Source organism: Equus quagga, chromosome 8, assembly GCF_021613505.1.
Source record: "Equus quagga isolate Etosha38 chromosome 8, UCLA_HA_Equagga_1.0, whole genome shotgun sequence".
Classification (NCBI taxonomy): domain Eukaryota; kingdom Metazoa; phylum Chordata; class Mammalia; order Perissodactyla; family Equidae; genus Equus; species Equus quagga.
This window is the reverse complement of record NC_060274.1, coordinates 103,271,249-103,294,327: the sequence shown is the minus strand read 5'-3', so window position 1 is coordinate 103,294,327 and position 23,079 is coordinate 103,271,249. Positions and strand designations below refer to the sequence as shown.

General features: G+C 38.4%; 1 protein-coding gene across 3 annotated transcripts in view; it reads left to right on the top strand.

Moving 5' to 3' along the window:
- CADPS2 (calcium dependent secretion activator 2) overlaps positions 1-23,079 on the top strand; it is a 495,748-nt gene that overhangs the window by 387,918 nt on the left and 84,751 nt on the right. For all 3 annotated transcript variants that reach the window (XM_046669954.1, XM_046669956.1, XM_046669955.1), the window contains one exon: positions 20,799-20,902. In XM_046669954.1, the coding sequence (XP_046525910.1) occupies positions 20,799-20,902 (104 nt within the window). The remainder of the gene's footprint in view (positions 1-20,798; positions 20,903-23,079) is intronic.

Genomic DNA, 23,079 nt, shown 5'->3' with positions numbered 1-23,079 from the left:
TAATGCTGTGCATTATGTTTTAAGCATGGACCCTAATCTTATTTGGAAGCCGTTGCCGATATTTGAAGGACTCTTACAGCTAGAAAAGAGGACCATCTTTCCTTTATCACTCCTGAAAAATAACATAAGAATAAAAAGAATAAATGCTGTTAAATGCAAAGTGAGCAGTTCTTAAGTTTGGAAGTTGTTAATCATAGGAATGAGCAGAAGCTATGAAATCTCATTCTCAAGAAATTGCTGGGAAAGAGTTCTCTGGGTCTCCGAATTTTTAAAGGTTTTGTTTTTTCTTATACTACTTATCACAATTGTAATTAATTTAATTGCACATGCTGATATCTGTGTATTCGCTCTCTGCCTCATCTTTGGCCATTTGCAGGCAGAGTCTTTACTGAACTTGTTAACTGTTGTACCCCAGCACTGTGCCACTGACACAAAGCAGGTACTCAGTACTTTGCAGAGAGACAAGAGGTTGGTTGGTTAGTTCCGTCTAAAAACAATGGAGCAAGAGACCAATGACGATCCTTTCTAGTCCTAGTTTTCTCATCGTAGTCAAATTTTGCATGCAATGTTATAGACAAGTTTGCTTGGGTTGTTTTTAACTGAAGGCTTCCATTAAGGGCTCTATTTCTTTTTTTCCTACCTTTTTCAATTCTTTTCCAGCCTTTGACCCCAGAAAGTGTCAGAAACAAAACACTCAGAGCCAGGAAAAGGGGAAAGAACACACCTACAATGACCGCTAAAGTGCACTTTAGAAAAAATGAATTAGGAAAAACCATGACTGCCATCCCCTCTTATGACAGCCCATTGTGATAGCAACAGTCCCATGCTTTTTAACAAACTTTTTCAAAACCTCTTGTGGCATTTTGTTTCCCACAACATTTCTGTTGTGAAAATAGTTTTTATACAGTTTTCAGACAAGAAGTCCAGGGTTGTTAGTGGCTTTCCCACTGCCATCAAGTAAATAGAGTTAGATGTCCTGATCCCCAACCTGCGGAGGCCATGCTCCTTCCCCCATGAAATATGGAGGGGTCACAATGCGCCTCATGAAGGATGGGGCAGAGGCGGTTGCCCTGTTCCCATTAAAGAGGTGGGGAGAGGAAAGTTGCTGTCCTCTGTACATTTGACTTCCACCAGATGGAGGGCCTCCCTTCACACGTATGTAACATCCATACCCCTGTTCGACTGCATAGGCTGCTAACTCTAGGAAAAATACTTTTTTAAAAATTAAATGCTTGCAGAGAAAAGAGAAAAAAATCAGTGTAGTCTTAGTAATTTAAGTGGATCGAAGGGAAAGCTAATCTCAATGGAAGAATGTTCTGAAGTAACAGAAGAGAGGTTTTTAAGAAATGCAGTTTTATTCCTTTCATTGCATTTGGTTTCAAGTTAACAGAGTTACCAAGTAAACGTTCTTGGGGGTGCTTTTAAAAGTGAGTAAAAATGAGAATATCGGTTGCATACGTAAGAACTCAAATGCTTGATGAGACTTTCAAACAGTACTCTCTTGAGCATTATAATGATTATCTTCTGGTAGTTTATACCATGTAAAGAGTCAAATTCTGTCCAAGATTTGTCATAATTCTGTCATGTATTGACTGCCTATTGCCCTGGAAGTTTTTTATTTACACTGATTCAATAGTTCCCTAAACAACTCTACAAAATAAATACTTTATAGAAGAGAGAACTGAGACTTTAGACAAAGTTAGTGACTTGCACAAGGTTGTGCTGTTGCTGTTAAAATTCAGCAGACCTGAGATTTGTACCCATGTCTCTCAGACACCAGAGTCCTTCATGCTCTTCCCACTGCCCTGCCTCCAAGGCTGTCTGACTCACAGTAATGGCAATTTTTGATAAACACCTCAGCCACATCACAAAAGGAAGGGTTAATATTTATAGGGTCACTTTTTCCAAAAATAGTGATATTTAGTAATAAGAGCAAACACTTACGTGCCAGGCACTAGTCTAAGCACTTTACATGTATCCATTCATTCCTTCCTTACAACAGTCCTTTATAATAAATAATATTATTGTTCCTTTTTCAGGAAACTGAAGCAGTGGTTCCTAGCTACCAGCCAGTGTCTGGTCTCGTACCTAGTAAGTGGGAGATTAGAACCCACTGTCTGCCTCTTGAGTTGTCTCCTCCTTTTCCTATGTCCTCCTCCCTCCTCTTTCTCAGCAAGCTTCTATAGTTAAATTTGCTCTCAGTTAAAATGCATGGACATTTGAAAGGAAGTCTGGAACAGTGCTGTCAGTGGACATATGATGGAAGCCATATGTGTAACGTAAAATTTTCTAGTAATCACATTAAAGAAAGAAAAATAAACAGGTGAAATTAATTTTAATAATATAGTTTAACCCAATATATTTAAAATATCATCTAAAGTGTATTCAATATAAAAAATTATTAATGAGCTATTTTACCTTATTGTTTCATACAGTGTCTTTGAAATTTGGTGTGTATTTGACTCTCACAGCACATCTCAGTTAAGAGTAGCCCCATTTCAAAAGCTCATTTGCCACATGTGGCTGCTGAATTGGACAGCACAGGTCCCTCGTGTAAGGCTAAGAGTTGGACTCCAGAATGTGAATCTTTTTATTTTTCCCCACACATTTTACAGTGTCAGGCGTTGAAAGTGATTAAAATTTGCAACCTCCCCCCAACTCAGAGCATCTCTCCCTCTTCTCTGCTTTATTTTTCTCTATAGCACTTATGATCTAACATATGATACAGTTCGTTCATCCTATTATTGTTCTAGAATATTAGCCCCACAAGGGCAGGGCTTTTGTATTTTAATAACTGCTATATCTCCAGTACTGAGAAAAGTGCCTGGTGCATATTTGGTGCTCAGTAACTATTTATTGAATAAACCAATGAATTTATGGTACAGGGAGTGATCAGACTGTTTATAGCAGAGAGAACATCTGTAAACCGGCAAGCTGGCTTGCAACAGGTCATTCAAACCAATCACTGAGAAATTAACAATATAGAGCAAAAAATGAACATTTAAAAATTACAAGATTGGAAAAATTAAACTAGAATTTCATGCCCTTATCATGGGGTGAGGGGCAAGGAGGCATTAGGTCTGGATCACAGAAGCCAAAGGTTGTAGATAGGAAACTAACCTGTTTCAGTTGTTTCTGTAATTCAGCATGATGCTCAGTTTTCACTCAGTTCTCTTCCATCCTTGGGAATTCTTCACACTCTCCATTGGCAGCACAAATTTACGAAATAAAGGGATTTTACAACTTTGTAATAGATGAAATAAAACAAATGACCTCTCTCTAAATGCCTCCTTTCCTTCTTGGGAATTATTTGCATTTTGAGATCTTGAAAACAGTTCATTTTGAGATCTTAAATTTCTAGAAAGCTATATTTTTTAAATTCTAAGAAATGTTTGAGATTTGTGCTGTTACAAAATCAACTCGTTTTCTTCTTTGGTTTAATTTTATCACTACCTATACTTTGTACGTAATAATAAGATCCATTCTCTGTATAATCTAAGGTTCAAAAATAATACTGAAACTTCATTTTCCAAATTGTTTTTTAATCACATACCTTATTGATGCAAATTAGCTGTTATTTTTACAGAAGAAACCGTTCTTTAATTCAAGGAATTTCCTATAGACAAGAACAACAATAATACATCTCATAACAGCCCTTGCTTTCTCCTGAAACTACGTATCATACTGTGACTTACGATAAAAGAGGGGAGACCCTCCCTAGAGCTTGCCTTGACCTGAGATCTCTTGCCTAGTTTTGGCACCTAGGCTGATTGCAAATCTGGAACCATAGAGGCGCCTTGGACAAAAGGTAGCGTGGGATGAGCAGGCAGAGACTTTGTGCTGAGCATCTCTCTGGCCCTCCTGTTGCCAGGTTCCCAGGTCTAACCCCAGTGCTCTAATTTTCAGAGTCTCGGTTGAACGGGATAGTGATGCTTTCCCCAAGGGCTGCGCTGCTTGCTCTCTCTGAGAGAAGGTGTTGCACTGTGGCAGTCCTGACGTCATGAGGGTGTGTTTGCCACCTGGGTGGCATTTTAATTTAGCACTCCATTGTCAGAGTGTAGCGATAAATAATAAATAAATAAAATCTGTTCCGCTTAAGGGCGTGTGTGTATAGAAATGAGTATATATGAAAAACTGCACACCTTTTTGGATAGTGTGGCATGGATGCAGGGACCTTGGCCTAAAAGTAAAATCTTGGTGACCATTTCTGCTTCTGAGTCAAATTGTGTTTTATTTTAGAATTTTTGAGAAAATAACACAAATCTGTAAAAAAAATTTTAGTTTTTAAAGCAATATGTGTATGTGTAGTAAGAAGTCCTTGCTTGAGCTACAGTGATTTTGTATCTAAGATCATCTGGATAGAGACTAAATTAAAATTTATTTTTGCCCTATATATAAAGAAAAGTTGTGGGTATTTTTCAAGTGGTCAATGAATTATTTAAATCTCCCAAGAAAGTAAATTTTTTCTGATAGCCATAAATTACTTTGATTTCCATCGTCTAATATGATACAATTGAAATGTTAATTTTAAACTATTCTTATCAGTACGTTCTCATCAACATATTGAATTAGATGGCATTAACACCACTTCTTTGCCCCACCATTAGCTTTACTCTATGTAGTGCACACCAGAAAGTGGTAAGACTGTGTTCCCTTGTAAGTACTATGTAAATGATGTGAATTCACTTTGGCCTTTTCCACATCTGATCTGGAGAAAATGTGGATTTCTAGTAGGTTTACTTGCCTCAGCTTTTCTCCCGACAACTCACCAGCCACTCAGGATAACAACCCCGCACTACATAGTTGGTGCTCACACCAATTACCTCATGATAATGTTGACAGATTAATTCCTATGTAGCAAAGATGTTTTGGGGGCATAGTAAGGACGAGTTGCAGGGATTCTTGACTAGAAGCGGCAGACAAAGACATTCTTTGCTTACGTCTGACGGTGCTTTAAAGCTCTGTGTGTACCTCCAGGTAACTTTAGACGGGAAGTGTCCTGTGCAGTTGCACAGTAGCTCTTTGCCTACTCAGGTAACCAACCAACTGAGCGAACAGTCCAATGAGGACATGAGGAGCACCCTTGTGCACCAGTGGCAGCATGATGGGAGTGCTTGCAAGCCCTCAGTTCCTCTGCGCTCCCTATTTACCGCCAGCTTCAGTGACCAAAGGGAAGGACAAGAGTTCTGTCAACTCCAGACAAACCATGAAGACATGTAAGGACACAGAGCTCACTCTCCTCCAAAACTGACTCTGAGTCTGCATTCCTTTAACATCCTTCCTGTTTTAACTGAGTTTAATTCTCAGAAAGCAGTAGTATGTGTTACTCTGTGTAAAACAACTGCTGGCAGCTCTGTCACGCTGCCCTCTGGTTTGGGCCTTCCATCCTTTTTATCGGATTTAATATTGCCAACACAGAGTGATGTGTCATGCCTCTGCTGAGGTGTTCTGTGACCTAAAGGAGCAGCACCTTTCCTTGATCCACAGTCTCTTTGTCAGTGAGTCATCCATCCTTTCCCTCCTTTTTTATTTTTGCACTGTGTGTTATAACAAATAAGGACCATCTCAGTCAGGGATGGTCATAGCTAACCCCGTATATGAAAATGAAAACGTGATTCCATCTTAAACACTGTTCTCTTTGCAAGTCAGGCTGTCATAGGGACTTGATCTTAAGTTTAAATGATACCTAACTTAGAGTATTTCAGGGCAGTCGCTTCCTTTCAACCTTGTAAGCATAGTAAGCCTCAGCTTTCCAGCTCTATATCTACAGACTTATCGGCATCTACACCAACCCGAGTCTGCTGTTCTCCAGCATCAGGGGGTGAGTTATCCCCCATGATATTGACCCCAATTCCACCTCCCTCTTTCTGGATGAATTTTACTCCATCCTCTCTCCCTTCTTTTTTCTGTGACTTGTTCTTCTGTCTTTCTACATATTTCCCTTCGATCTATAACCATGGTGTCCCCCCCAAAAGAATGCCTTACCCTGAGCTCTGCACCTCCTTCCAGCTGCCATCCAAAAAGCAATATGTACACTCACCATCATTTCATTCATCTTCACTTCTCTGCTCAAAGAAGTTTGGTTTCCAATCTCACAAATCTATCAGGTGGCGAGTTACACTAGCCTGGAGTATGGCTGGCCAGACAGAGTAGAAGACAGGAAAACTTTTAAATTCTGCTATTGCCTCTCCCTTGCGTTTCCTTGAGACAATCAATTTCCTACCTTTTACCATTGGAATTGGTGGCAGTAGGCCAGGTGCCAGTATCTGTGGTATTATCCAGACAGAGCCACAGCTGTGCTGTAGTGAGATGTTGATGAAAACAGGAATGGGCTGAGCCACCCTCAGGCAGTCACCCCTCTACTCCTCTGCATCCAAACCCTCTAGCCTAGTGAATTACAACCTAAGGACACTGTTGGCCAAGTGCTCCTGCTGCTTGGAATCTAACAGAGTAATGGTGAATCCCTGTCCATAGGAGTTGCTTAATGGATTAGTAGCAAAAGGAAATTATCCCCTTTCATCCTATATTACCTGGGACTCTCTACTCAGAAGTTGAAGCTTCTCTCTCCTCAAAGTCCCTGCAAAGGACACAGAGGGCCTGCCCATCATCCTGTTCTCAGTACCTCCAAATGATCATGAGGTCTCAATCCAAAATAACTAGACTCCTGGGGAGTGCAGCCCTTAGTAAAGACAATAAGCTAAGTGGTATGTACCATCTGGAACTGATGGAGCAGGAATTTAAATACAGCATAATGTTCTCAAGGGGATATAGGAAAATGCTAGCAATATGATGCAGGAACAAGTCATGAAAAACAAAGTGGAAATATTGGGTATGAAAATAATATGGTTGTAAGATAGGCTACAGGATGAATACAGCTGAAGAAATTGTTAGTGACCTGGAAGATCAGAATGAGGGCAGAAGGAAAGGAGAAAGATGTAGGTAATATAAAGGAAAGCTGAGTGATACAGAGAATAGAAAAAAAAATAGAGTAAGATAGACATCCACCAGACTGATGAAGAAAAAAGATACAGATAAATACAGTATGAAAGAAAAATAACTAGAGGTGCAAGAGACATAGAAAATAAAAGAGTATCATAAGCAAATAGAAAAATTGAAGGTCTAGATGAAATTGATACATTTCTTGAAAAACTGTATGTTGGTATAACCAGCACAAGAAATGAAACTTGGATAAGCCAATAAGTTTTAAACAAATTGAAATAGTTCTCAAAGACCTCTCACCCCCAAGTCCCTAAGCATGGTTGGTTTTGGAGCTGAGTTCTACCAAACTTTTAAGGAACAGATAACTCCTATCAAAATATTCAATAAAATAAGAGATGAGTGAAAGCTGCCCAGTTCATTTCATGAAGCAAATATAATCTTGATTCCTAAACCTGATAAAGACAGTAGAACAAAAGAGAATTATTATAGGCCCATTTCATTGTGAGCATTTATGCAAAAATTCCTAAACATATATTAGCTCAACATCCAACTGTGTATTGGGAAACTAATACATCACAATCAATGGAGTTTATCCCAGGAATGTAAAAGTGGTTCAACATCAGAAAACTAACAAACTAACGGCAAAATCATGATCTCAATAGATGTTAGGGAAAAAAAGTTAAATACTCATATATGATCAAAAATTATACTGATAGCATCCTAGAAAGACATCCTCTACTTTATAAAACCCATATAGAAAAAAACCTACAGCAAATATTTTATGTAATGAAGAAGGTTTAGAGGCATTCCCACTAGGATTAGGAACAGGACAATTTATACCCTACCATTGTCACCGTACTGAGAGTCTTGAACAACATAAAAGGAATGAAAAAAAAGAAAAGAATGGAAAGAGGGGAGATAAAAACCATCATTGCAGATGAAATGACTGTCTCCCTAGAAAATTCAACAGACTCTAAATAGAACCTATTAGATACAACTGTTCCAGAAGGTCACCAGATGTAAAGTTCACCTGCTAAAATCAATACCCTTTCTCCCTTTCTCTACACTCGTGGTTCTTAAACTTTTTAGCCTCAGGACCCATTTCACTCTTAAAAATTAATGCAGATCCCAAAGAGGTTTCGTTTAGGTGGGTTATATTTACTACACTAGAAATAAAACTGAGAAATTTATAAAATATTATTTAAAAATAACAGTGATAAATCCATTACCTGTCAACATAAAATACTTTCATGAAAAAGAATTGCTGCACATCTCTTTAATGGCTGCCTTGAAGACAGTTAGTTGGATTCTCTTGTGCTTTTTCATTAAGTCTGTATTATTTTGGTTGATGTATATGAAAAACAAATCTGGACTCATTCTGATATGTAGTTGGAAAAGGGAGCAATGTTTTAATAGACTTTTCAGAAAATTGTGGTTCTTCTTCTATGATGCTACACCAAAACTCAACAAGTGATAGTTTCTTACAAGTTAATTGCAATGTGGAATCTGACATCATACCAATGAACTTTTCATACTATTACATTAAATTCAATTGGTTCATCATGCACTTTGAATAGATCTTTCACCATGAATGATTTTTTAACACCATGTACTGATCGTTTGGAAAATATTGGTCCACTGAGTTATGATCTTCTTAGTGTTAATGAGTATTATAATATCAAAAAGTCATCCTCATTAATATCACCCTGTCTCATCAGAAGTCTTTAAAGTCTTAGAACGCTGTCAAACTCATGATACATCCAAGTTTTCTAAAATTCTAGTTTTCCTTGAAAGCTCTAATGTTATCATTGGCAATAAATGCTGTCTGTTTTTTTTCTTAAAGTGGCAGATTACTTCATTTTTTGGAAAATATCTGCCAAATATCCAAGGCTGAACAACCATACTTTGTAAGTAGTCTTTTCAACTAAAAATGGTCCTCTGTGGAAAAAAAAAAGTTCGGCCCTAGACTCAAACAAGCACACAAATGCTTTTCCTCTAGACAATCACTGTACTTCAGTAGGCAGAGGGCTTTATACCAACTTCTCAGGTTGTCGTGGATGATATTTAAAAATGTATGCTCAAGGGCAGAGATTTGATAAAATGAATAATTCTTACAATTTCAGCAAGGGCATTTTATGTAAAAGTGGCTTTTTTTTTCTTGAGTGCATGGTGGTAGAGAACACAGTGACGAGTATGATTTAGCACCACGGCGTTGATTCATGCTGAGGCAACAGTGGGTTACCCCCTATTGCTTTTGCACTGTCAGTGTAAATATCGAAAGAGTTAAAAAGGCAAAAACATTTTGGTATTACTCTGAAAATAGTTTTGACCTTGCAGATTCCCAAAAGGTCCTGGAGATCCCCAGTGGACCGCTACTCCGCAACATCAGTCGACTAGCCAAAAAACGTAAACCAAAAAAGTACTTTTCACAGTAAGGCATGCAGGAATTAACTTTGCCAAAAGCATGCAAAACTTCCTAGACCTCTAAAGAAAATTTTGTAACTCAAAGGTCATAGAGAGTAATCTAAATAAGTGTAGACATGGTCCATGCTCTTAAGAGGAATGATTTGATAGTATAATATATAAACTTTTCCCCCAAATTTATCTGTAAATTTACTGTAGTGTCCTTTAGAATTCCAAGGTTTGGTTTTTTTTTTTTGAAGAACTTGATAAATTTACTTTAAAGTTTAAATAGAAGAGTAAAGGGTACTGAATAACTAAGTCGATTTAAGAAAAAGAGTATGGAGACTTGCCTTGCCACGTACTAAGACAAATTACAAAACCATCACCAAAGCTGGTGAGTAGGAACATAGAGGCAGGCTCATGTATAAACGGGAGCCTGTTGTGCTTCATCCATAACAAAGTGAGTGGGACCATAGATCAGTGGGGAAAGGAAAGGCTGGCTCAGATGATCTTAGAAGGGCTTACTAATGGATAAAAATAAATGGAATCCCTCTCTGATAGAAATATGGTCTCCGGAGAGATCACAGACCTCAGTGTGATGAAGAAAATATACACCACTATGAATTTAGTATTTCTCTTTATTGTAACTATCCCAAAGTAATGATTTTTACCTTTCAATTCCTCAATGATTTTCCAAGTTTATTATGTATTTGAGCTGAAACAAAGTTGTTTTAACTTTCTTATAAGAAATGGGATATTCCATTTCAGTTAGTTCATTTTCTACATGGAACTGTCAGCCACCTATTTATGCTTCAAAAAAATACTTTCACACTGTGAAACGATGCTATGAAAGCTCCAGGAATCATTGATTCATAAAGTTTCCAAAGAAAGAAGATTCCTAAAATAATAGGCGGTAACTGCACAAGATAGTGCGCCAGGAGTACTTAATTGTCTATATCCCAGATTCCCCAGCATCTGGGAAAATTACCTTATATTCTTCCAAAAGCTTCTCTTTGGTGGATATTTGCTTTCTGTAAAAATTCTTAGCAAGAACATAAGCACCTCCTGAGAAAACAGAACATTTATGTAATGCGCTCTTGGATGTGGTGGCTACTGGGAGTTAGGCCCTCAGCCGTGATCTGTGACACTCTGAGCAGCTCTCGCTAGCGTCTTATCTCCTTCCTCTGAAGATGCATGGAAATCTCATTACAAGTGTTCAACACCTGTTCCCTAAAAGGTCTGAAAAAGGGTGTCAGTTTACTCAGCTCACTTGACAGTGTGTCATGTCTTTGTTGTGGGTTTTTTTAATATGGACTGTGATTCACAGATAGATGGAGTCTTGAAATAGCAAGTTTTCTTCCTTTCATGAGCAATTTTGTAGAATTTATCATTCTCCAAATCCAGAGTTTGAAACTAACTGATTGACAACCCTCTTGTTTATTTACTAACATGTGTCAACAGGTAAACCAAGTGACATATAGCAGTGTGGCTCCTGCAGCACCTTGTTAATCCGAGTAGTTTAGATGTATTAAAAAGTCTCCTCCAATTGCACAAAACCAGGGTAATGCAAACTGACAGATTTCACCTCTTTATTTCTCAACAGAGTTTGGAAGTACTTAAAGCCCAGACAGATGAATGGTTTTGGAAATTAGAGGGATTTCATTACTTGCAGGCCATAACTAAGTGGCCATATAGCTTCAAGTACTAAATTAAAAGGCCTAATCGAAGCATTTGTAATGCCAGATTTTTTTCTTTTTTAATTTCAGAAGGGAAACCTATAAAATATCCCTGAGGTATCAGTACTTACACACACATTCACAGTGGCTGGCAGACCCAGGACGTTAAAACTGTGGAAATATTCAAGATGCCACTAAGCTCCACCCTACTCTCTCTATTTAGTCTTTACACTTATCCAGCTAAGAGACTTTCTCCAAATCTTATCAAGTATATTATCACCACTAATGCATGAGTTGGCTGCCCTAACAGATCTTGATTATGTGTCAAAGGAAACGAAGACATACATACAAGACATCAAGATCTTTTAACTAATTTCTTAGCACCCAGGGTTACAAATCTTTTCAGATTATATCTTTCACATTGTGCTTGCTGTGTCCAGGAAACTTCTCTTTCCTTCTCCTTCAGCTTGCCTCCCAGCTGGCAAGCCTCTGGACTCCCTTTGACCTTCCTTATTGCCCACTCCTGAGCAGACCAGCTTCACCCCTCACGGCCTCCCTGGATCCTGCCTTGCCTAATGCCCCATTGTTCAGAGACAGGTTTTCTCCTTGAGAATGGGAAAAAGTTTAAGGGATGGGAGGAGGATGTGAGTGTGGAGGTGTGGTAGTACTTCTCTTCTGCATGAATGTAACAAATGACCGTGGAAAGGCTGTTTTAAGTAAATAGAAAACAAGAAGGACTAAGCATGAAATTTAAGATGCTATTGATGTTAATTACATGATAACTTAGTATTGGCATGGCAGTTACTATAGTTGAGGTTGTTCTTGTGGTTTTCAATTTCTGAATCTATATTGAGAGGAAATGGGTACAATGTATATGTAGAGCAGTAAAACCAAGGAGGAGACCATTTATTAGTTTCAGCTGCTGAATGTGTATCCCTATGTGAGATATATACGTATGTGTATAAATATGTATGTATATATGTGTGTGTATATAAATGCGTGTGTGTGTGTGTATCTCATGGCTAAAGACCAGTCTTTAGAAAAACCCTTGTTATACAATTAGCTGACAAAATTACCAGTGGAAAAATTGTATGCTATCATTAGAATCCTACAACATACTTCTAGCCAGAGCAGACTAAATATACATTATAGAAAACTTTCTTCTCTTTCAAGCATTTGTAGTCCTTGCAGCCAGCAGCACTAAAAAGATATTTTTTTTCCCTGAGATCTTGGATCTTCCTGCTTTGAAAACATAAGGAGAGCCAGGGTCTTGATAGTTAAGAGGACAACTTTTATAAATTCAAACCAAGGTTTCTGTGTTTCTCCACTCTTATAAATCACATAACTATAAAAGCCTATGACAAATGTTAAACCAGCTATTAAATTTTATGTGTAATCTTTTCTCTAATTCCTTCACCATCCCTTATTTTAAGATCATAAGAGGAGAGTATGTCTCCATACTTCTCCTGAAGAAACTCTCACAAAGCGTCACTGACGTGTACTTCACATATGTGTCTGGGTTTTTATGGCCCATTACTCATGGATCACCACTTAGTATTAGTCTGTAGAGATTGCTCAATTTGGATCCAATCTGGCTGCCATTGGCCTATACTCCAGTGGCCAATTCTCCTTTGTTCCACAGCTGACCGTTTGCTAAAAGGTGAATTTATTGATGTGAAAGATAATCCAGGTAAAGTAGTTAATGTGACTGTAGTCACAGGACAATTATTCCAAAGCACTATATCATTAGCATGGTTAATTCCAAGGAGGTATTAATCGGAACTGTTGCTTGAAATGACAGGGTCATTAAACGAGTTGGCCCCAAAGGGAGCCTTGGAATTAGGAGGCCACAGACATATTGTTTTCAAACAACTGTGACATTAGTATTCTCAAGGATTTTAAACAGCTGTAGGGAGGCAATAACATCCTAGATTATTTTCATTCGTATGTGCAAGGATTGTCCAAATATGTACCCCATCCTATCTGGGATAGCATTACAGAAAGGTAAAATGTGGTCAGATTCTACCAAAAAAAAGTTATCTTTTTTTCTAAGATAAAGTTTATATAAAGATGTAGTTTGATTTCAGGTAAAAGAGGAAGTAATCTAAAGTTTAAAGAGGGCACCTTTGTTTTTAACTCTGTTGTTCATAAACACTAGTGGTTCTCAAGGCCAGCCCTGGTGGTCTAGTGGCTGAGATTTGACGCTCTCACCACCACTGCCCAGTGTCATTTCCCAGTCAGGGAATCACACCACCTGTCTGTCGGTTGTCATATTGTGGCGGCTGCATGTTGCTGTGATGCCAAAAGCTCTGCCACCGGAATTTCAAATACCAGCACCATGGTGGACAGGTTTCAGCAGAACTTCCAGACTAAGTCTAGGGCCTAGCCGCCTAAGTTCAAGCAAATTGGTCATGAAAACCCTGTGAATAACAGCAGAACGTTGTCTGACACAGTGCCAGAAGATGAGAGGATGGTGCCAAAAGACTGGGCAGAGTTCTGCTGTGCTGTGCACAGGATTGTTAGAAGTCGGAATCCACTCAGGGGCACTAACAGCAACAAAGTAGTTCCCAAAGTGCTTACCCCAGGCCAGCATCATCAGCATCACTTTGGGAACTTGTTAGAAATGCCAAATCTTGGACCCCACACAAGACCTACTGAATCTAAAACTCTGGGAGTGATGCCAAGCAATCTGTGTTTTAACAAGTTCTGCAGGAGATTCTAGGCATGCTGAAGTTGAGAACCACAGATCTATGCTGAAGATACTCCACTCATTGATTAGAGCAATATACATTCCAGTGCTCAGAGCCATAATAGCATTTAGGTTGCAGTCAGATGAACTAGGAAAGAGTCAATGGTGCGTCATTCTCTTGCATTAGTTGAGATTGATGTCAGGGCAAATATAGGTCAGGTTGATCCTAAAGAGTTGGGAAATGGGGTTTAGTTTTAGAAACCACCTCTCTGTTAGATTCTGAGACGGTCTTCTTAGCCAGCAAGTTTTATACCATTCCCTTTAGGGGACTAAGTAGAAAGAGTTCCCCCAGAATCATCTAACCTAGTCAAACTCTTAAAAACAAAACAAAAACAAAAACGTGACAGGCAGGTTTGGAAGATGAGGGGTTGTTTTGTTTAATGGGAGAGAAAGTATTTGCTCTCCCATCCTCCCTTCCTCTTGGGGTAAGAAGGCCTATGAGTATTGCTATCTGGCTGAGATTAGGACTCCCAGGAACCAGATTGTCCTAGGCTCTGGCACTGTGTCACTTACCACAGGTTGCTGTGTCTAGAGCTGATGGATTCGTCATAAAATCTCAATAAACCTTAGTCTTTCCACCTAAATCATCAATCTGGATCATGCAAAGAGGGAAAACATTGACACCAGACAAGAATGTCCAGATTAGAACATTCTAGGAAGCCAGTAGAAATTCCTTGAGCCAGCTAGATTGGCCTAAAGGAGTTTATGAATGAAAGAAGGCATCTAACATGGAGGAGGTAGGTCAGATGAAACCTTTTCCAACCTCTCTCATTGTACAAATCACCTGTGTGCTCATAGCAGTACGCAGCGCAATGAGTAGTGTGGTGTTGCCTTATATTTCTGTAGGGGGAGGAGAGAGAGGGAGCAATCACTATCTACTTTGGTGGAGCAGGGAGCACAAGGAAACGGACGGATTCATTCCATCATTCTCAGCTGAGTCTGAGGGTAGATAAGTTTTGCCAACCAGCAGTCCACAGAGAGGATGGTGACAGTCCTTGCCGTTGGATGAACTTTGGGGTTCCAGATAGAAGAAATCAGATGTTGTACCCTTGACTCAACTTCCTTGTGCTGTTAAACCTCGTAAGGCAGCGCCTCACTGATTGGGCCTCCAGAGTGTCCAGGTGAGTGCTTTCATGTTGCTGCTCTCCCTCCTCCTCCCAGACTGTGGCCTTTCCTTTAACTCCTTCCCCTAGATAGTGGTCATTTTCCTGTTTCCTGCCCCTCTTTCCTCATCTTTTTTCCCACAACCTGCAGTTATCCCTATAGTCCCTTCTTAAGTCTTAGAGTTTCTCACCTCAGTTATCTCCTGAACATCAGGGCTTTATCCTCTTCCATCTGATTTGTGTTCTTTAGGGAGAGGGAAGGCAACAGAAGAGAGAGTAAAAGCTAGAGCTTCTGCTGACTTTCTCTGGTCTAAAGTTTCTGAACTCACAACACTCACTAGAAGAATACTTTCTTTCTAAAGACTTCCATATGTGTGAGCAATTTAAAGCCTTCTTATTGACATATCTTTGATCATATTTCTTGCAGGTTTATAACCCTGTTCTTGCATACTACTGCATGTAATTCTCTATCAGAGCTTTATTACAGAATTTCCTCATAGTGACCAAAAATGGATGGTATATAGCTATCCTCTACTTTATAGGCTGGTTAGGGAGAGAGATACATAAATTCTTTGAAGGCAGAAATGTTATCATGTTCATCCTTGTATCCCCTCAGTCATTAGTACAGTGCCTTCCATGCAATAAGTGTTTGTTGGATCAAATTCAGGACCACAAAATCTGGGGATATTGAAGAACCAACTGGGAAATCCGAGTGCATATTCAGGAATTATTTTTTGATGCACTTGAGCTGGTTATTATGACCTAGGTGCAAGACGGAGAAGACAAAGCAGTATAGTGATAGAATTATTTCCATGGTCCAACCCAACACCATCTTGAATTCAATTTCTTGTTTAGCTACAAGTACAGATACAATCAGTCTGTCAAAAGTTAAGGTCAACCACAACATGACTAACAAAAATGTACAACTGAAATTCCACAAGCTTGTAATCCATCATAACATTAATAAAAAAAAAAAAAAAAAAAAGTGGCTGCAGGAGACCTCAAGTGTCAGAAACTAACATTTTTCTAGAGAAGGACCAAGGATCAGGTGATGATCAGTGGATCAGGACCAACACGCTGGATTGGTTAAAAAAAAAAAATGTCTCTGCAATAAGAAACAGTGAGAATGATTTGAAGTCGTAATGGACCTTTAAGGCAAAGCAAGGGAGAAACGATTCCACATTTTATTTTCTGTTTTGAGTGCTGGAATTTTTTGGTGAGAGGAAGAGAAGCAAATAAACTTTTTTTCTTTTAGAAAAAAAAAAAAAAAAGTTAAGGTCAAATACATTACAAATTTCTATTTATCTTATATCAAGGGAAAGGAACTGAAATGATCTTACTGGTCTTCTCCCCTTGTCCCCTCACAACCTTCACTATGAGTATCACTGTGTATCCACCACCAGGGACTTTGACAGGAAATGGCAGGAAAGGAAGCAACTATGAATGTGCTGGGAATATGCACCCTCTCTGAATCAGGGAAGCAAAATTAAAGCAAAACAGTCAACCCATCATCTTACATTTTCGCACCTCCCTACCTTTTCCCCAGTGAGATCTCTGCTAAATGTATAGACGTATAATTAAAAGGAATTGCTTCAAGGAATTATCATAGAAAAGTAAAAATGTTTCAAAATGAAGAGAAATCATAGCCAAGAGCAATGCATTGAAAGTCATCAAAAAACTTTGCTACTTTTGGCATATTTGTTGTAAATGTCACTATTTGAAATGTATTACAACAATCAGCAACTTGACGTGAAGCTTGAAGAATGTAGAGACATTTACAATGCTGTAGAAATGTATCAAAAAGTGAAAGTGAATGTGAACATTTTAGGGAGGAATTTTCAAATATTCACAGTGTTCAGATTGTTAATGGAGCTGTTGATAACTTTGTTATCTAATAGAGATCTGACTATAGAATGCATTTAACTTCTTGTCTGTAGTCGAATGGGTGACAGCCAGAGATGGCGTAGGTAGTGTACTTGATAAAAATGCTATTTATTTAAAGCATTAGAGTGGCCATTATGTTCAAGTACAAAGTTTCAATCCTCTCAGTAAATTTAATCTAGGAAGAATAAAATGTTTTAGACTTCAAGTTTCAGTAGGACACAGTGTACTCTCAGAGTTTTTGCTTCGGATGGTGTCAAATGTAAAAGCTAGCTTTGACATATTCCCATGTAGGTTGTTTCTGTGATTCTTTTCCATTATTGCGTACTTGTGGCTAAGGATATGATGACTTTATTAACTCCTCAGACTTTCAGCTATTTCACAAGTTTCTGTTTTGAGTGTGTGTTTGTGTTATTCAGAGAATTGAAAATGAAAAAGTACTCAAATCATTGTCTCATTATTCGGATGACACCAGAAGTAAGATTTTAATCCCCTCTCAGCCAGTGTCTGTAGGACCATGGGCACCTTCTTCAGCCTCTCCAAGACACCCTTTCCTAATCTGGAAAAGGGGGTCATGATTCCCTAACTTGCAGAATGGTTATGAAGATTCAGTAAATAGTGTACTAAAGTATGTAGGAAAAATGAGTTCCTCTTCTATGATAAAAATGATTAAATTTTGCTACCTTTCCCTTTCCTTATGAAGAACACAATATAAATGTGTGTAAATACATTGAAGTAATATAATCCAACATAGATAAAGCCCACCATCTGGAGAACCCATAGAATCTCTTAGCTAGAGGGAATCTTGGAGATTATATGGCTCAGTGATTCTTAGCATTTGTTTCGCTTATGGACCACTTTGAGAATCTGATGAAAGTTATCCTTCTCTCCCCAAAAATGCCTCTATACACAAAAATTAGCAGAAAATTTTAAGGGATTCAAGGACCCCCTAAAACCTATTCCTGGCCCCCTGGGTTTAGAATCCTCAACTTAATTCAACACTCTCAATATAAAAATGGAGAAATTAAGAAGATAAGTTTATGCTCTTGAGAGTTAAAAATTATTTTGAGAACTATTTTCCAAAAACTCTTTAATAATTTAAGAACACAGCATTCATCAGTTATTTGAGCAGTGTTCTCAGAATATAGCCACATTTTGTCTGTGGACTTGGTGGTTCGTCCACTTTGGGTGTATTAGTGACAGAAGAGCTATTTGCAATCCTACACAAGGTTCAATAAAATAATTTGGGTATTGATTGAATTTTTAACATGTTTTTTCCTAAAAAAATTTTACTACTGCATTCTCAGTAAATACCTGCCGTCATCCAAAGCCTATCAGGATAATGAGAGCTCAAGATAATGAGACCCAGTTTGCGACTTTGGTCAGGGCACAGACCAGTAACAGGCTCATGAGCCTGTAATAGGTGAACTGAGAAAGAGGAGCAACTCATTCAGCTCCAGAACTCTGAAAAGGTTCCACATTGAAGGTAGCGTTAAAGTTGGCTCTTGAGTGATGACTAGGAGTTTGCCAGACAGAGGATCCAGATGGCTAACTTAGTGTGTCTGCAAATTTTGCAATGCATCATAATCTTTTTAATTTAGAATAATTACCTTTGGGTTATACTTATGTGGTAATGAGACCTAAAAGATATGGAACGGCCCATTGACACATTTCTTAGCTTCGTCAACCATCATCATTCTCTGAGCCAGACAGTCTCTAAACCTCAGAGCCATTCTCCTCTGTGGCCTGTAATTTCTAGTCACTCACAAGGGCTTGTAGATTCATTCTTCAGAGTGTCCCTACATCTTCCTTGTCTTTTTGTTCCTACTACCATTTTCCCATAGTTCTCCATAGTACTAGACGTGACCCTCAAGTTCCATGTTGCACAACCTTACCACTCCTTCCTTGTTCTACACAACCGCCAAATATATTTTTCTAAAATTAATTTATTCTGAAGCCCTGCTAAGAAACATTTGATCCGAGTTATCTAGAGAATATAGTCATCCAGTCTACTTATTGTCTTACTTAGAACCTGCCACAATCTGACCTGAGGCTCGTCACCCATCTTTCCCCAGCACGTTTGTACTGAATCCAGGCAAATACAAGGCAGAGGTGATAAGAGACCACATTAAGTTCAGGTCTCCCCTTCACCATTTCATCTCTCTGAGTTTGTTTCCTTATCTGTGAATTAGATGAATGAAAAATCAATGACTTAGAGCTGCTAGGAGAAATTAGTATAATAACACATGGGAAATATGGTGTTGTGCTTGACACATAATTGGCTCTCAATAAATGACAACATTTGTAACCATCCTTGTCATCATCACCTCTGAAATTCACCACTTCTCTGTCATACAATCCCTCTTTTCTTGACATCTCTCCTCTTCTTACCCAGGTCCTGCTTACCTTTCTGCTGATTCTTCCCCTAAACCCACCTGCTTCCAGAATCTGTCTCCTCACATCTCCTGGGTTACTGCTATGTTTGCTTTATATTGTTTCCAAACTTTTCTTAAGTGTCTTGTCTTCCTCACTCAACTGTGATACCTAGAGCTGCCCTCAAGTGGAGTAGATTTTCGTGCAAAGTCATGAGCCTCCTTGACTCCACACTTCTTTGAGGATGTTGTGTCCATGAAACAAATGGAAAACTGGATAGTTGATGTCTAAGGATCCTTTCAGTAGTGATTTGGGGATTCTGAGTTGTTTAAGATCAGGGACATGTGTTACACTTCTTCCTACTTCCCACAGCTAAGAATATTGTAGGCACATTCAGCTATGTGGTGTTTGGCAGGCTGATTTTTCTGAAGAATTATAGTACTCTTTGATCCTTGTCACAGAGGAGCAGTGGCTTTCCATGCTTCAGGGAAATTTAGTAGGATGTGTACCCGGGTTGGGGGTGGGGGGAGGGATGGGAACCCCCCACTGTGACCTATAGTAAGCATATAATAGCTATTTAACGAACAAGCACCAACCATAAGCAGTGTTTCACTGCATTACTGTTACATCCCTTGGGGACAAGTTAAGAGCAAATGAAAGAGTCTCTAAATTTAAGGCTGGAGTTTTAGGGAGAAGTTGAGGGAAAAGATCTATTGCTGAAAAAAAAAAAAAGACTCTTTAGGTTCCACAGGAAGAGCTCTTTTTCTGAAAATTGTATTTCCCTTCTTTATAACCTCTTTACTAGGGTAGAGAAAGAGTCCGTGAGTCTGAGACAACATGTGTCTTTAGTGTCCTAACTGGACATTCTTCGCATTCAATTTGGAACAGTTTCCTTACACAGGGCACCTCTCATTTCTGCCAGTTTGTTGTATCTCTGAAATCAACTACCTTGCCTTCTCCGTGGCTGAATTTCAGGTAGCTGCTCTTAATCTCGTTGTGGCCTGGGATTTTTATACAGGTTGGCCTTAATGCTGAAAGAACCTACAGCTTTAAAGAACTCTTCCCTGCCCCTCTCCCCCATCTGGCGGAGCGGAGGGGGTGGGACGATGGCAGGCGGGACAGGAGCGGAGGAAATCAGTTAACTGCAAGCTGTCAGAGTTGTTTTAGGTGACTTTGTACTTCTTGAATTTAAGATCATCATAAACTATAGACATTTCAGGCTGGGCATTTAAACAGCACCAAAAAAGCATGGGTTTTGTTAATGCCAGGAATGACTCATCTGGTGAGAATGGTATTGTATTGCAAATACAATCAGAGAGAGGGAAAAGACTGGTATCTGCTCTCTTTGTGTTTCTGACCTTGAGGGGAATTGTAACTTGTTTGTTGCAGAAGTTGAGCAGCTAATGTTCTGATGCACCTGTTAGCTCTTATATATTAAATAGTAAAGCACTTGCAGTTCCCTGTGATTGCTTTGCGGGTGAAATATTTTCTGCAATCTGGTGAACTGCTTTTTTTTTTAATTTATGAATGTATTCATTTATATTTCTTGCATCTCTTATTTCTCAAAAAATATGCTTTCTCATTCTAATTCCACACCCTGGTATCATTACATCTTAGACTGTCTGGCTTTTTATTTTCAAGGTAACATTATTATGACTTGTTTTTTTGCTATAGAGACCATGAACCAGGCAACTCCTGCTAGAAAGCTGGAAGAGGTTCTTCATCTAGCAGAGCTCTGCATAGAAGTCTTACAGCAGAATGAAGAGCATCATGCGGAGGTGACTTGTTTTAACTGTCATGTGCATACACAGAATGCTTTGCCATAGTGGGAACAACACTAAAGAGGCGGCCTGCCCCATAGGTTTTGATACGCATCTGGCCATTTATCTGCAGAAAACTGAGAACATAAGTACATTTCCTAGAAATACAGCTCCTATATGTTACAAAGGAATTTATATATGTATATAATTTGATATCTACTCCTGACAACAGTCATGCTCTGAGGAACATGGGCCAGCTCGTGGGATCTGCCAAAGGTGTGCAACTAGTAGGAAGCAGAGCTGGAACCCAAACCACATCTTCTGATGTCAAATCACTTGCTTATCCCCATATGCCAGGAGTGTCTTAGTTTAGAAATGTAAGTTAATCAACGTACAAAAGGAAAAGTAGTGCTAAACCGTAAGATAAAATGGAGTAGAAGACGTGCATAACCGTAGAGCTGATGACTCCAGTCTTTTACTTCTACCATCAGGCTTTGCTTTAAATTAAATTTTCTCTACACCTGCATTGTTTACGGTTTTTAGAAGTTCTAATTATTTATTAACATTCGCTAAAGATATGGAGTAGTATTTCACCAGGCAAACTGCTTATTTTAAGACTTAAAAGTGTCACTCTTTCATATAGTCATAAGTTTATTTTTTTAAAAAAGAGTTTCTGACTTTGAATTAAGTGGGGAAAATATGTGGAATTAAATAAATGTAATAAATTTCAGTGCCCATTAGTGCGTTTATTCTTGAGGAAGCACATGAAATGAGCAAGAATAAAAGGGCCAGATACATAAGAATTTATAGAATACTTATATTTAATGAAGCCTAGTTCTCAAAAAATATAAAGAGCTACGGAAGTACATTTTAAGCAAAACCTTACTCTAGGTAACTAAGATTTATTTTATGTGGTTATGAATATGATCATTCAAAACATCTGCTTTTAGCTCACACTGTGGAATCTAGTTTTTACCTTGCATCTGTCATGTGTGAACTTGTTATAGATATTTTATTTTAAACTGAAGAAACAGCTGCTTCAATAATTTGAAATGAATTCCCAGGAGGATCTTTTGTAGATTAGTACCACCGCTATGTTACAATGGAAATGATTATAGGATAAAATATATGTATGTGTTGTCTTTGTCTTTTGTTAAAAGGCATTATCAGAGTATTAGACCTTTTTAAATTTAAAAAAATTTCTGATGGGATGTCCAGTTACACTATATTTCACCTAAACAGGTACATCTAATATTCCCATACATTTCACAAAAATAACATTTGATTTTCCTGCACTAATAAGGGAAATAATAACTCTCCTGTCTTTTAAATGTAATTAATGTTATATGTTCCATGCAATCACTCAAGCTTGTTAAAGCATAATGTATCCAAGCACAATTAAAATGTAAATATTACTTATTTTCTAATCCACAAAAATGCAATTGACTTTATTGAACAGAGATCATCAAAATTCATAACTATCACTACCATATACCAATATATAGAACTGTTATAATGACCTCTTTTTAAAATGCTTTGTAACACTATGGCATTTCTCCATTCCACAATGCTTCCAAATTCTTGGAATTCCTCAGGGAAGAGAGGTGAGTAAAATTGTTCCCACTATTTTTCTAGTGGAATGGAATAACTCTTTTATGTGAAGATAAGATAGAACCCACTCTGATATTAGTGTTAAAGCCAACTTAGTTCCTCTCCTTAGGATTAAAGATAGTATTTCTTTGAATGGGCTAATCTTCATGGTACTATTTCGGTGCGTGTGTCTTATTAATAATTGTATGCATAATTACTGCTGCCTTCTAAGTAAAAGCCAGCTGAGAGAATTTTGATATTTTGCTTCTGGTTTTATCTTTTTCTGGGTTTTTTTTGCCTTTTTCTTTTTTTAACCAGAAGATCCACCTTTTTCTCTGAACACTTTTGGGGAGTGAAGTGGTCTGATTCCAAAGTCATTTCCAGAGTTGAATGGGTGGGCTGCTCTCTACACTGATCTTTATTTTGCTGGATGTTCAAGCTAGAGTTGTTTTTCTCTGTGAAAGTGCACCTAGCTCGGCTCCCTCAGTGGAGGTTAATGTGTCTGCCTCAGAGAGACCGTCAAGTGGCTGGTCTGTCAGCTCCTTTCATTTCCATTCTGCTTCTCACTGCAGTGGTGCTTTACTTTTCAGGGCTGAGAGCTTGTT